Source organism: Rhamphochromis sp. 'chilingali' (assembly GCF_963969265.1).
Source record: "Rhamphochromis sp. 'chilingali' genome assembly, chromosome: 10".
NCBI lineage: Eukaryota > Metazoa > Chordata > Actinopteri > Cichliformes > Cichlidae > Rhamphochromis > Rhamphochromis sp. 'chilingali'.
Window position 1 is genome coordinate 15,122,199 of NC_137937.1, and position 15,427 is coordinate 15,137,625.

The 15,427-nt window shown below is 38.5% G+C and overlaps 1 protein-coding gene and 1 pseudogene across 2 annotated transcripts; both read left to right on the forward strand.

Annotated features, from left to right (window-relative positions):
* Nucleotides 1–2,111: 2,111 nt before the first annotated feature.
* LOC308403922 (E3 ubiquitin-protein ligase NEURL1B-like) lies at nucleotides 2,112–8,139 on the forward strand (annotated as a pseudogene). The gene is made up of 9 exons (XR_013974678.1): nucleotides 2,112–2,209; nucleotides 2,900–3,409; nucleotides 3,538–3,681; nucleotides 3,797–3,954; nucleotides 4,791–4,813; nucleotides 6,422–6,486; nucleotides 7,146–7,575; nucleotides 7,710–7,859; nucleotides 7,979–8,139. The product of XR_013974678.1 is annotated as an E3 ubiquitin-protein ligase NEURL1B-like (transcript).
* Nucleotides 8,140–12,944: 4,805 nt separating this feature from the next.
* LOC308404065 (E3 ubiquitin-protein ligase NEURL3-like) lies at nucleotides 12,945–15,332 on the forward strand. Its single transcript, XM_080893906.1, has 4 exons — nucleotides 12,945–13,032; nucleotides 14,086–14,595; nucleotides 14,731–14,889; nucleotides 15,039–15,332. The coding sequence occupies exons 1-4, from the start codon at nucleotides 12,975–12,977 to the stop codon at nucleotides 15,212–15,214; spliced, it is 903 nt and encodes a 300-aa protein (XP_080750032.1). The 5' UTR covers nucleotides 12,945–12,974; the 3' UTR covers nucleotides 15,215–15,332.
* Nucleotides 15,333–15,427: the final 95 nt, after the last annotated feature.

The window sequence follows — 15,427 nt, forward strand, 5'->3', positions numbered from 1 at the left end:
GTGCCATAGAAATGAAACGGGATTGAACTGAATTGCCATTATAAGATTCTGCTGAGACATTTGGTCAGAATTTGGCATGAAAACAAAATGAAACCATGGATCCATCCTGGCTTCTTGTTGTTGGTAGGATATTTTCTTGGTTTTGAACCCCTTAGTGCCAAGTGACATGATTTAAACTCCACAGCCTACCTGAGTGTTGTTATTCACAACATTTGTTCCTTTATAACCACAGTACACACATGTTCTGGTGGGTGTCACAGAGCTCAAATAATCTCAAACTGGTTTCTTGAACATGAAAATGAGTTCACTGTACTCACTTGGCCCCCGTAGTCACCAGATTTCATTTTAATAGAACACCTTTGACATGTGGTGGAACAGGAGCTTTGCATCAAGGATGCACAGAAACGATGTTGCTGCAGATTTGACAGTGTGGGCCAAAATCTCTGAAGAACATTTTTAGCACCTTGTTGAATTAGGACACTGAGAATTAAGGGAGGAAAAAAAATGCAGTAAAGTTGCTCCTGTGGCCCAGCATCTTACAGAGTTTTACTTTAATTTGTCGCACATCTATATCTTTAATCTCTTTAAACAAAATGTGTCTTACACAGAGTTGTCAGGCAAAGGACATTGGTTAAATTAAATGCCATATTCACTGGCAAAATCTCATTTCTTATTTTATTTATCAGTGTAATAATGTGTCATGTAATCCACTCTGTTTTTGCACATTAACAAACTATTGAGGAGGACAGGCAACTGTGTCATTTAACTATGTGTCATAAAAAAAACCCCATCAGATTTTATAATCATGCAAATGAATTGTTGTGATTTATATTAGAGTTATTCTGTGGACTTGTTTCTGGGAAACAGCAGCAGCACAGTGGCTGCTTTGAAAAGAGTTAATGACTCAGGCAGACCTTGGTTTCTGTGTTGCAATAGCTTTAGCACAATTTCCTCACCCATTATCATGTAGGTTAAACATGTCCTGTGGGAGGACTATTTCCGGCCTCATATCTGGACTTTTCTTTTTCGTGTTTCTTGGAAAACTTTAACTATTTGATTACAGTTTAATAATAAACCTTTATGTAAACTTACAGATATCAGGTTATGACTTTTATTATTTGTATTTTTTTGTTTTTTAAATAAAGTACTCAATGCTTTAAGTGCATGACATATAGAAAGTATTGCATTCTTAACCCAATAGGCGCAAAATACAAGTTGAATGACATAATTAGTGCACACAACACGCTCTTCTCATTTCACAATCAGTTTTACACGTTGGAACACATCGCTGCTTTTACGTACAGTCTATCAGTGACGAAATGTTGGGATTTTCTTGGGAAAAGGGGGAGAGCTGGTAAATTTCCGAACGTCATGATCTCACAGCTGTTACAAGCTATAATTTCGTCCTGTCACGGGACCTGAGCAGCCAATCATAGCGCCTGTAGAGGGCGACACATCCGCTTTAGAGATTAATCACAACCAGCCAGAGATGTGTAATGAAGCGTCACGTGCTTTCATTGCAGGCATGTCTAGATTCTCCTTTAAGTTCACACTCACAGTCATTCCGGAAATAATATGTTTGATATGGTGAAAAATTTCCATGATGCAAATCTTAAAACAAGATAATATAATTGGTATTTAATGTGTTTAATGGGAAGGAGGCTGCACTGCATTTCTGATAGAAACAGCAGTGAGTGCAGCATGTTAAGTGAAGAAAACGATACTGAAAAATCTTTTTGAGACAGTGATACAGGACCAAACACATTCTTATTCGTCATGAACATTGTCTTTTGTCCTAAGCCACAAAATAATTACAGATAATGAAAATGAAACTAGTTGCACGTGAGCAGAATTCACACAAATCATAATGTGTCTGTGTGCTTTTTTGTTTGAACTTTTACTCCAAAGGTCAGTACCTAAAAAGAAATCACGAGACAAACAGTAATCTATGGGGGAAAAAAACCAAAAAACTACCCTGGTCTTTTTTTTTTTTCGGGGGGGGATTTTAGGTGAATTTCCAAAGTATGGCTCCTCCCTCACTCCCGTCCGTCCCACTTCTTTAACTTGTCATGCTGGAATTGTTTCTGTTTCCAAACCACATGTGCTCCAGACCAACACACAGACGCGATCACATCTTCTATTCAGACGCATATGAGAAATATTACTTATCTCTTCAGGATGGTGAAGGAGAGCAACAACACGAACTCCGGTAAGTCCTTATAGAGAATTTGATGCATAAAAAGCAACAAGAAAAAGTTGTAATTGATTTTACTAAATGAAAGAGCAATGCAAATTCAATTTCACATGTTAGTAGCATTTTTTTTTTCTTTTTGTGTGTAAAAGATATTTTCTAAACTGTTGATTAAGAAATGTTTTATGGCTGTGGCACCACTGCAGATAAGAGAGGGAGAACAGAAAGTTTATATTTTACAGGAAATGGTCTGCTTGTTACTGATGAAGGTATACACAATAACTGTGTGAGTCACACCTGCAAGATAAATCTTTGAAACTGCAGACGAAGCTGACTGCAACTCACCGTTGACAGATAGATGAGGCAACTTGTAGAGTTCGCTTTAAGCTTAAGGTTACTAAGCGTGGATGAAACTTCATGTACTAGTCAAAAGTGAACACTCTTGAACTACTATATTAGTTACGTTAACATGATTTAAAGTATAATTACTAATACATAGATCAAATATTAACAAATAAAATTTCACAAGAATGTTTTGTTAAAGTAAATGATCACACTCACACAGCTTGAATCTGACTGATGATAGATCATAGAACCTGTTAATTAACCATTAAATGCAAGTATATTGTTACAGTAGTGATTTTCATTTACTAAACCATGTTCTGCCTGTAAAATAATTTGTTGTGTTTGTGTTTTTATTCTTTGTAGTTCTCCAGTCAGAGGTGTCACACAGATGCAGTCTGCTCTGTCTCGGTCCTCTGAACTTCCACCGTCAGGCTGTGGGAGAAAAGATCTGCCTGAGTCATGGAGGTCGACTCGCAGAGAAGACTGAGGCCACGTTCAAGAATGGGCTGGTGTTCAGCAGCCGTCCAGTGAGAGTCCAGGAGAGGATTCGTCTGAGAGTGCAGAGGGATTCATTCATCTGGGATGGAGCTCTGCGTGTGGGCTTTACCAACGTGCCACCCTCAGCCAGATCTCTACCTTTGCCCTGCATGGCCATTCCTAACCTCACTGACAAGCCTGGACACTGGGCTGTTCCACTGGATGAATCTGTTTGTGAAGCAGGTTCAGAGCTGGAGTTTTGGGTTTCTCGTGGTGGCAGCATATACGTAGCTGTCAACAACAGGCCGTGTAAGAAGCTAACAGGAGTGAACCTCAGCCAGCCGCTGTGGGCCATGATAGACATCTACGGGCAGACGTGCTCCATTTTGCTCCTAGGCAAGTTCACTAGAACCACAGTTATATTTGCCTTACAGCAGCTTTTCTTGGTGTCCAAAGGCACAGCATGCTCTGACAGTGATAAATGTCTGAATGCCTATTAAAACATTTTTTTCTCTTTGCTGCAGGTTCAGAGAAACGTGAGCTGTTTTGCACTAGAAGATCGTGTCCTCCACCTGAATCTCTCACTTCACTTGCTGGTTCAGTTTCTGATGTTTCAGACTTCACTGATGATGACTGCATCTCCTGTCTTGACACAGAAGTCCCAACAGGTAAAAAGAGTTCCTTTAAACATTGCTGATTTCAGTTGCACATTTCACACAGAGTGTGGTCTCATTTCCTGATGTCACATTTTTCTAATTCAGGATCTCTCTCTTCTGCTCACAGATATAACCTGTGCGGTGTGCATGGTGAAGGAGGCCAGAATCACACTGCCGTGTGGCCACCGGTGTTTATGTAGACACTGCAACTCCAGAGTTTTTCAGGAGTTTGGCACCTGCCCGCTGTGTCGACACAAGATCAGAGCTCCATCGGCAGAGGAGCTGGTCTGAGCTCCGAGACAGAAGCCAGAAATCACCAAAGAGAAGTTACAGAGTGACTGTAACAGTGAAAATACTGCACTAAATGCAAAATCTGCTGCTATTTCTATATTATTTATAATGATAACTTTGTCTGTACAGCGTACTTTTCTACCTCGATGTAAATCTTAAAGCAGTGTTGCATTTTTGTCTAAAAATTGTAATGTGTTGATGGTAAAAAAGATAAACTCTGTTATGTTTTAAGGGTTAAAAATAACCTCAAAAACAATATTTTTCAATGAAGCGTGTTTTGGAAAAGAAGCATCTGTCTACAGCTCATGTCTCTACAGTCAGGAATGAGCGGACGTGAAAATAAATGTTGGTTTTCAGATAAGAGCAGACTGTGTGGCTGATAATAGAAAAACTACACTCCCAAATCACTGATCAGGTCATGTTGTGGCCACCAAACATAACCATAGCGATCTTAATTTAACACAAACACATTTTTTACCTTTTAATTCACAAACATGTGTTTATATAATTCTTTAAATGTGAAAGTAAATGAACCTAGTTCCATCATTACTTGATTTTTACATATTTCAATATTTATAAAATGTTTCATCAAACTAAAAATAAATAATCAGAGTGAATTATTACATAAAAGTGGTCAAAATAAACTGAAACAGCAAATATTTGTTTGCACTTTGTCCTTGAAGGCTAAAATTAACACAATCAGACATGTTTGTGCTGCCTTTGAGTTTGTGTTCAGTACTTAAAGTTGGTGTTTATGAGTAAAAACTAACAATATTAAATCAATCTGTGAACAGAAAACGTAACAACAGTAAGACCTTTGGTGTGAGCAGAAATGGGCAGTAACGCATTTAAGGTAACGTGCTTTCAAGTAATGAGTAAAGCAAGGGATTACTATTGCAAAAAAAGTAATTAGATTACTGTTACTTTCCTGTAAGCACGCTGCGTTACTAAACCGTGATTTTGTTCGCGGGAGTGTCTCGTGACAATGACGTACGAGCGTGCGACGCCCGTGGCAACAACAGATATGTGTTGATCAGCAATGGATAATATGAAGTGTGGGAGACAGTACGGCCATCCAGCGTTTAAAGCGTGGACGTACTGACCTTACTTTGAGTTTGATTCCGTAAAAAGTGGCAAAAACATTAGCTTCCACTGTACACACTGAACAGGAATGTGAAATTCACAGAGAAACCCCGGCATCCCCCCACTGACATGACCGCTGCAGCACCAGGCAAACCTCCGCCTGCTCCACTCCTGCTAAACAGGTGAAAATAGACTCAAGAGTGACAGGACTTAGTGCCACTGAATCTTTGATTTTATTTATTTATTGCTGTGTTTTACTTGCATCTATTTGAAAGAGTGAATATAAACACAAAAAAATAATTTTATTTTATATGCTGGAATATGCAGAAAGTAGGTTAAAAAAATGTCTCCAAGTCAAAGACTTGCATGTATAATTTTTGCTTAATGCAATATGCATAAAGTTAAAAGATTAAAACTAATAAAACAATTTTTAAAAGAGACTTTTTCACTTGATTCAATTTTATATGATGGATTTTGCAGAATAAATAGAATTGGGATAAAATGTCTATTGCTTTATTAGATATTCAAGTTGTGTATCATGTTTTTAAAAAGTAACTAAGTAATAAAGTAAATAATTACTTTTGAAAAAAGTAACCAGTAAAGTAACAGGATTACTTTCAGTAGTCACTAATTAGTAACTAATTACTATTTTCAAGTAACTTGACCAACACTGGTCTTTAGGTTTCCTGATGTCTTCATTTAGCTGATATTGGCGCTCCAACACACCCAACTGTGAACACAAGTTAAAATTTAGATGACCATAAATGTTGGTATGTCCACTGTAACAAAGAGCTCAAAAAAGCCCCAAATTCAGGACTCCGAACTCTTGGAAAAATTCCAAATTCAAAAACTTTAAATCCAGACGATGGTCGTTTCAATCATTTTGTGGATTCAAACCATTCAGGAGGAGCAGAGGATGCCTGAAATCCAAAAAACTGGCAAAAGATCTACAACATGTATAAAATAGAAGAAAAGTTCAAACTTGAATTCAAAAGGGGAATAAAAGAAAATTAGAACGACAGCAGCAATACGTCACTACTGAAAGAACAACACAGGAAATAGGAGAAGCCACAGAGGTGGTACAGATGATTAAATAATTAAAATAATTTTCTCAAACCAAGATGGAGAATCTGACGAAACTAACAAGGGTGCAAAGAACATTGGAATAAAAAAATAAAAGAGGAAATGACTAATAATCAAATCACCAAATTATGTTATTGTTCACATCAGGTAATTTTCCAAACTTTGGTGCCTCCCTCTGTCCCTCCCCATTCCCTTTACTGGTGATGCTGGGCGTGTGTTCATACTTCACGTACTTCATCATTCAAAGGTAGTTAACACTCATGACTTGATGACTCTCAACCTCATCATCCATCAGGACTCGCATGACAAGATTTATTTGCACCTTCAAGATGGCAAGAGAAAGTAAGAACAAGAACGCTGGTAAGTCTTTACAGAGAATTTTATATCTCAGTTTGATAAAGGAATCATTATCAAGATGATGTTTGGTTGCAAAAATCAACTTACAGCAGCTCATTTCATTCTTTTACAGAAACATAATATAGAAACAAGACAATGCAAAAGTAAACATTGAAAAACAGCAAAGTGCCATAAAGCAAGTGATTAGCAAATGAGTTCAAAGACAGAGTGCTAATAATGAGCTGCACACTGAAGTTTCTTATAAAAAGAAACTAGAAGCTTTGTTTCTTTGGAAATTAAAATCTTTCCAATGATGATAAAACACAGAAAACAAATCAACACAGGCCATCTAGTGGACTGAGACGGCAACACAGACTTCACCAAACAAACACTGCAATCTCCAGCACTGAATTTCTCAGCTTGGATGAAGTCCAGACCAAACAAGCTTCTTTGTGAAACCACAGCAGTTTTCTGTTTACATGTTTATCTATTTCTAGACTATTAAGAGGAAACTTTGGCTTTAAATGTATTATTAAATATGAAGCAATAACTTTGATATGTAGCTTCTTTTAATTAAGTAAATGTGATATGTCACCTACCTGAAAAATGTGCAGTTAAAAAATCTTGAATAAATCTTAGGACACAGACATGGTTTCATATGTTTCCATTTTCTATCTTTGTAGTTCTTCAGTCAGAGGTGTCACACAGATGCAGCTCACGCTGTCTTGGTCCTCTGACCTTCCACAATCAAGCTGTGGGAGAAAAGGTCCGCTTGAGTCATGGAGGTCGACTCGCAGAGAAGACTGAGAACACCTTCAAGAATGGGCTGGTGTTCAGTGGGCTTTACCACTGTGCCACCCTCAAGCAGATCTCTGCCCCTGCCCTGCATGGCCATCCCCAACCTCACTGACAAGCCTGGACACTGGGCTGTGCCTGTAAATGAATCCTACTGCCAAGCAGGTTCAGAGCTGAAGTTTTGGGTTTCTCATGGTGGCAGCATATACGTAGCTGTCAGCAACAGGCGGTATAAGTGGCTGACAGGAGTGGACCTCAGCCAGCCTCTGTGGGCCATGATAGACGTCTACGGCCAGACGCGCTCCATTTTACTCCTAGGCAAGTTCAACTACAGTTATATTTGCCTTACAGCAGGTTTTTCCTGTTCTGTGAAGGCACAGCAATTCCCATGTTCTGACAGCGATAAATGTTGTCTGAATGACTTTTAAAATATTATTTTCTCTGTGCTGCAGGCTCAGAGAAAAAAGATCTATTTTGTACCAAAAGATCCTGTCCTGCACCTGAACCCCTCACCTCACCTGATGCTTACAGCCACTTTGGTTCAGTTTCGGACTTCAGTTGTGATGACTGCATCTCCTGTCTTGACATGAAAATGCCAGGAGGTGAAAACAGTCCCTTCAAAAGTCGCTATCTGATTTCAGTTGCACATTTCACACAGAGTGTGGTCTCATTTCCTGATGTCACATTTTTCTAATTCAGGATCTCTCTCTTCTGCTCACAGATATAACCTGTGTGGTGTGCATGGTGAAGGAGGCCAGAATCACACTGCCGTGTGGCCACCGGTGTTTATGTAAACACTGCAACTCCAGAGTTTTTCAGGAGTTTGGCACCTGCCCGCTGTGTCGACACAAGATCAGAGCTTCATCAGCTCTGATCTTGTGAGTAGTGGTGTGTTTCAAGTCTGGTCTGAGCTCCTAGACAGAAGCCAGAAATCACCAAAGAGAAGTTACAGAGTGACTGTTACAGTGAAAATACTGCACTAAATGCAAAATCTGCTGCTATTTCTATATTATTTATAATGATAACTTTGTCTGTACAGTGCACTTTTCTACCTCGATGCAAATCTTAAAGCAGTGTTGTATTTTTGTATGTCTGAAAATTGTAATGTGTTGATGGTAAAAAACATAAACTCTATTATGTTTTAAGGGTACATGCTGTAACAAAACCCTCAAAAACAATTTTTTTCAGTGAAGTGTGTTTAGGAAAAGAAGCATCTGTCTACAGCTCATATCTCTACAGTCAGGAATGAGCGGAAGTAAAAATAAATGTTGGTTTTCAGATAAGAGCAGACTGTGTGGCTGATTGTAAGAACAGAAATGTGCTACAATGTGTTCATTTCCAAACGTGCATTTGTGTTTGCACGTAGGAAGAATAATGATGCAAATATGCATAAAAAAATTACACTCTCAAATCACTGATCAGGTCATGTTGTTGTCACCAAACATTACCCTTTATCCTTTAACATTTTTACCCTTTAATCCACAAATATACGTTTATATGAAATCCACTTGTCCACTCCGGTGCTATGTGCGCTGGTGTGTTGACCTCCTAACTATAATAAGAACTTTATACAAGACTTTTCTGAATTCTTGGCTGGTGTTCTACCAAAATATCATACGAGATTTTAATATTCATATTTGCTGTTTAGATACCCCACTGACCAATGATTTTTTTAAACCTTATAGACTCCTTTAATCTTGTCCAGTCAGTCAAAGGCCCAACTCACGAACGCGGTCATACCCTGGTTCTCGTACTCTCTTACGGCCTATCAGTCACTGACACTGAAATCTGTAATATACATTTTTCGGACCACATGCCTGTCCTATTTGAGTTTCCCTTTTCAGGTCAGCCTGGTAGATCTGTTGTGCCCAAGCTCCGATCTTGCACGATTAATTCAAATACAGCAGATCGCTTTGCCCATTCCTACAAAAATCTAAATCCGGCATCACCTACTGACAGTACCACTCATTCAACCACTGATAGTCTGCTTTCCTTGTTCAGCTCAGCTTGTCTGGAAATACTGGATTCCATTGCTCCTTGTACCACTAGGTATCTAAAACCTAAAACCCAACCGTGGTTAAATAATGACACCAGGGAATGCAGACGGGCATGTAGAAAAGCGGAAAGAAAATGGAAAAAATACCATCTCCAAGTGTCGTTTGAGGCACTTAGAGAATCCCTGTCAAGTTGCCAGAAAGTTGTAAGAGCAGCTAAAATAAAATACTTTTCCAAGATCGTGTCCAACAACTGTCATAAACCTCGGATTTAATTTGGTATTATAAACTCAGTTCTTAATCCTCCCACTGCTGATCCTCATATAGCAGTGAACATAAGTTGGAATCTAATGAAATTCTTCATTAATAAAATTGTAGATATTAGATCCCACATTATTCCTCCCATTTCTGACCCAGGTGTTTATACTCCAACCTTGGCTGTTTTTGATCACTTCGAGCCAGTATCCCTTTCATTACTTAATGAAGTTGTCAGAAACTTGAGACCTTCAAAATGTACCCTGGATATCATTCCACCTAGGTTACTGAAAGATGTTTTTTGACACTGCTGGTACATGTCTGCTTTCTATTGTCAATAGCAGTCTTCAGTCTGGGTCTGTTCCCTCTGATTCTAAACATGCTGTGGTGGAACCCATCCTTAAAAAGCAGAATCTGGACTCAACAGTTCTATCAAATTACCGCCCAATCTCTAAATTGTCCTTTTTGTCAAAAGTGCTGGAGAAAATTGTCCCTCCAGACCTTCTTAGAATAACATGACATTGGCATAGCACTGAAACCGCTCTTTTAAAAGTTTCTAATGACCTTTTAACTTTTACCGACTCTGGAGATTCGGCTATTTTAATATTATTAGACCTCAGTGCTGCTTTCGACACAGTAGATCACAGGATTCTTCTCTCTAGACTGGAACAATGTGCCGGAATTTAAGGGCTTACTTTGGAATGGTTTAAATCCTACTTATCTAATCGTACTTTCTCTGTTAGATTCAGAGACACATTGTCTCCAAAGAGGACCCTTTTTGTGGGGTCCCCCAGGGCTCTATCCTTGGTCCAATCCTTTTTTCTCCCGTTGGAATCTATTTTTAAAAAACATGGAATTTCTTTTCACTGTTATGCAGATGATTCTCAGATTAACCTTCCACTAAATGAAAATCTGTCAATCCTCTGAAGGGACTGTTTGATTGTCTAGAAGATGTCAAAGCATGGATGCCTCTAAATTTTCTAAATCTAAATGAATAGAAAACTGAGGTCATTGTCTTTGGTCCTTCTGACCATTATGACCTTGGCCCCTGAGAAAATTATAAAAAATCATTTGCAAGAAATTTAGGGGTGATTTTGACAGCAATTTAACATTTGATAAACAGATAAATAATGTAGTCAAAACCAGTTTCTTTCATCTTTGCCTAATTACAAAAGTTAAGCCCTTTCTCTGTTTCAGAGATTTTGAGAAAGCGATCCATGCCTTCATCTCATCTCGCCTCGACTTCTGTAATAGTATCTACTCTGGTTCACCTCTTCATCAATCGGTCGACTGCAGCTAGTTCAAAACGCTGCAGCACGGCTCCTAACTGGCACACGCAAGCGAGATCATATATCTCCTATACTTCCATCACTACACTGGCTGCCAGTCAGCTTTCGAACTGACTTTAAGATCTTAACACTTGTTTTTAAGTCGTTGCATGGACTAGCCCCTACACATCTTGCTGATCTCCTAACCTGGTATTCTCCCCCAAGATCCTTGAAGTCTGCAGACCAAATGCTTTTTGTTATCCCTAGGTCCAAATTAAAACATAGAGGAGACTGGGCATTTGCTGTGACTGCCCCCAAACTTTGGAATACATTGCCTTTGCATATCAGATCCTCCCCAACACTGGATACTTTTAAAAGTCGTCTAAAGACCCATTTTTAATCTCTGGCTTTTGGTTCTTCATGAGTTTGTTACTATTATTCTTTTTTTATGATTTTATTCTCTTTTTAAGGATGTTATTCTCTTCTAAAACACTATTCAGTTTTTTTTATGTTTATTGCCTTGTCCATTTTATTGTACAGTACTTTGGTCAACACCTGTTGTTTTAAAAGTGCTATATAAATAAACTTGAACTCGAACTTGAACTATATAATTATTTAAATGTGAATGTTTGGATTTGGATCGAAGTCATCAGAAATGTCGATATGCCCACTTGGAAAAAGGATCCATAAAAGCCCCACATTCAGGACTCCAAACTCTCGGAAAATTCAAAACCTTTAAATCCAGGCGATGGTCCGTTTAGTCATTTTGTGGAATCAAACCATTCAGGAGGAGCAGATGAAGCCTGAAAACCAAAAAACAGGCAAAAAATCTAAAACATGGAGAGAGTGAAAAAATAAGGTTGAGGAAAGAAATGAGACTAGAGGGATAAAACAAACATGCTCAAACTTGAAATCAAAAGAAAAAACATGGAAAGGACAACATGGCAAATGGGGGAAACCACTGAGGTGGTACAGGTGAGAGAACAGCAAAACATGAGAACTTAGTGCAACAAGCAACTCCTCTTGAAAGGTCAGGGCTGTAGTCATAGGGGCGTTGTTAAAACCCCCAAAAAGTGTGTTGTACAGCTCACTCCATACCCTCTCATGTAATATATTGTTCTTGGTATGGTTTGTAAAAGGAAAGAAATAGACGACTGTTAAAACTCTGATTAAGTGACACAAAAACAAGACAATCCAAACATAAGCATTAAAAAGCTGCAAAGTGCCGTAAAGCAATTAGAGTTCAAAGAAAGAGTGCTAATAATGAGCTGCACACTGAAGTGTTAAATGATGGCGATAAGAAAAAGAAACTACAAACTTTATGGTTCTGTGGAAATAAAAATCTTGTCACTGACGATAAAACACTGACAAGGTACCTGCGTGTGGGTGTGTCACATCAGCAAAACAAATCAAGACAAGCCATCTAGTGACTAAAACTGCAACTCAGACTTTACCAAAGAAACGCTGCAGTTTCCAGCATTGACTTTAATTTCTCATCTTGGATGAAGTCCAGATCTTCACATTCTTCTCTAAAGTGAAAGCACAAGAGTTTGCTAGTTTCATTATGACTTATTACATGTTTAACTACTGTATATCTACACTGCTAAGAGGTAACTTTGGATATATTTTCCACAATTTACATTTATTAAATAAATATGAAGAAAAGATTTTGAATACGTAGTTTGTTTTATTCAGCTAAAGCCATATGAAGTATATCACCAACTCAACAACAAACTTGTATTATTATTATAAAACATTAAATGTAACTATAAAAAATAGAAGAAATGTTTCAATTTTCATGTTTTAGATTTTTTCTATTGCATTTGCTATTGTGATGAGTGATTGCAAGATTAGACTCATGTGACATTTCAAACTGGAAGAGCCATAGAGATGTTACATGTACACACTGAATGGCAATCAGCTGATTAAAACAACAACAAACTACTGGAGGGAAATGCACAAAGAGAAGATACTAAACTAACAAGGGTGGAAAGGAAACTGGGAATCCACAATAAAAGCCCAGATCACCAAGTTCTGTTATTGTACACTTCAGGTAAATTTCCAAACTTTGGTGCCTCCCTCTGTCCCTCCCCTTTGTCTGGGTGTGTTTCTGTTTTCAAACCTCACGTACTCCATGATTAAAAGGTAGTCAACACACCTGACTTGAGGAAACTCGACCTCATCATGCATCAAGACTTGTATGACAAGTTTTTTCTACATCTCCAAGATGGCAAGAGAAAATAAAAACAAGAACTCTGGTAAGTCTTTAGAGAGAACTATATTTCTCAGTTTGATAAACAAATCATTATCAAGCTGATACTTAGTTGCATAAATTAACACATAACAGCTGTTTATGTACTTTTATTGTAATACACAGTAAGGGGGTGCAAAATGCTGCAGCTCAAAAGATTTTGCAAATTTCCCCAAATCTAGCATGTGCTCCAGTGCAGCACCAGTTTTGTCATTTAAGAAGTAGTATCCCTGTTAAGACAACACAATACAAAGCAAAGTGCCAAATAATGAACTAAGTTTACCACTCAGACAACTTGTACCAAACAAATGCAACTTTGTGCAACGACTTTAGCTCGTCAGCTTGAAAGACGTCCAGATTTCCGCATGCTTTGCAAAAACAAGAGTGCGGGAGTTTGCTAGTTTTATTCTGACTTATTTATATGTCTGCTTTTGTACTGTTAAAATGAAAATGAAATTTTGGCTACAGTTTGCACAATTTAACTTTAATATGAAGTATTAAAAACAGCTTGACATATGTAGCTTCTTTAATCCAATTAATATGGCAATTCACCTATTAACACAGCATTATTTTTATTTTTATTAGTATTATTATCATTATTATTATTTTATAAGAATGAAAATTATAAAAATTTGCGACATGACCAATTGACCTTTAAACTGAAAAAATCTTTGTTGAACTTTTTAAAATTTTAAACCTCATTTCAATTCAAGTCTGTCCTGTATCTAGCAAGTGAAAATAAAAATAAAATAAAATAAACAATAAAAGGTGAATCAAATAGACCATTGCGGCAAGGCTGTGATGGTCAATTTGGTAAAGTAAATCCGTTGGGCATCTTTCCTCGCCTTAAGACAATAATTCTGATGGCAAAAGAACCAAACGGGACAGGCAAAAAAAACCCCCAACCTAATTTCAGTTAAAAAAAATAGTTTTGAGGTTCCTACACATCACAAATGTAAGGGACACTTATTGTTATTGTGATTGTTGCTATTAAGTAATTCTCTGGAAATAACATGATTTGACATCAACATTCATAACTGTGTGTTTTTATTCTTTGTAGTTCTTCAGTCAGAGGTGTCACACAGATGCAGTCTGCTTTGTCTTGGTCGTCTGAACTTCCACCGTCAGGCTGTGGGAGAAAAGGTCCGCTTGAGTCATGGAGGTCGACTCGCAGAGAAGACTGATAACACCTTCAAGAATGGGCTGGTGTTCAGCAACCGTCCAGTGAGAGTCCAGGAGAGGATTCGTCTGAGAGTGGAGAGGGATTCGATCAACTGGCAGGGAGCTCTGCGTGTGGGCTTTACCACTGTGCCACCCTCAAGCAGATCTCTGCCCCTGCCCTGCTTGGCCATCCCCAACCTCACTGACAAACCTGGACACTGGGCTGTGCCTGTAAATGAATCCTACTGCCAAGCAGGTTCAGAGCTGGAGTTTTGGGTTTCTCATGGTGGCAGCATATACGTAGCTGTCAGCAACAGGCAGCACAAGTGGCTGACAGGAGTGGACCTCAGCCAGCCTCTGTGGGCCATGATAGACATTTACGGGAAGACGCGCTCCATTTTACTCCAAGGCAAGTTCACTAGAACCACAGTTTTATCTGCCTTACAGCAGGTTTTTCCTGTTCTGTGAAGGCAGAGCATTTCATATGCACTGACAGCAATAAACAATGACTAACTGTTGAAATATGCTTTTGTCTTTGCTGCAGGCTCCAAAAAAACAAAGCTCCTTTGCACTAGAAGATCCTGTCCTGCACCCGAACCGCTCATCTCACCTGATTCTTACAGTCACTTTGGTTCAGTTCCTGATGTTTCAGACTTCAGACCTGATGACTGCATGTCCTGTCTTGACATGGAAATCCCAGCAGGTAAAAACAGTCCCTCCAAACATTAATGTCTGATTTCCGTTGCACATTTCTGACCACAGAGTGTGATCAGTGAAATCAGTTGTAATAGTGTGGTCTCACATATGCCTGATGTCGCATTTGTAATTAGAGTCTCTCTCTTCTGGTTATAGATAACGTCTGTGTGGTGTGCATGGTGAAGGAGGCCAGAATCACACTGCCTTGTGGCCACCGGTGTTTATGTAAACACTGTGACTCCAGAGTCTGTCAAGAGTTTGGCACCTGCCCGCTGTGTCGACACAAGATCAGAGCTCCATCAGTAAAGGAGAGGCGGTTTATAGACGTCTAAGCTCTGACACACCAGCCAAGAATCACCAAATATAAACTACCGACACACAGTGAATGGCACTTATTATGACGCTTTGTCATGTTTGGCTTTTCTGTTTTGTTAAACATGTAAAAATTTCAGAGTGATGAAATGTCCTCAAATTCATGTAAAGATGTCAAACTGGACTATTTTTATGTAAATATTGCAATTAAGTCAGTATGTGACGAGACAAAA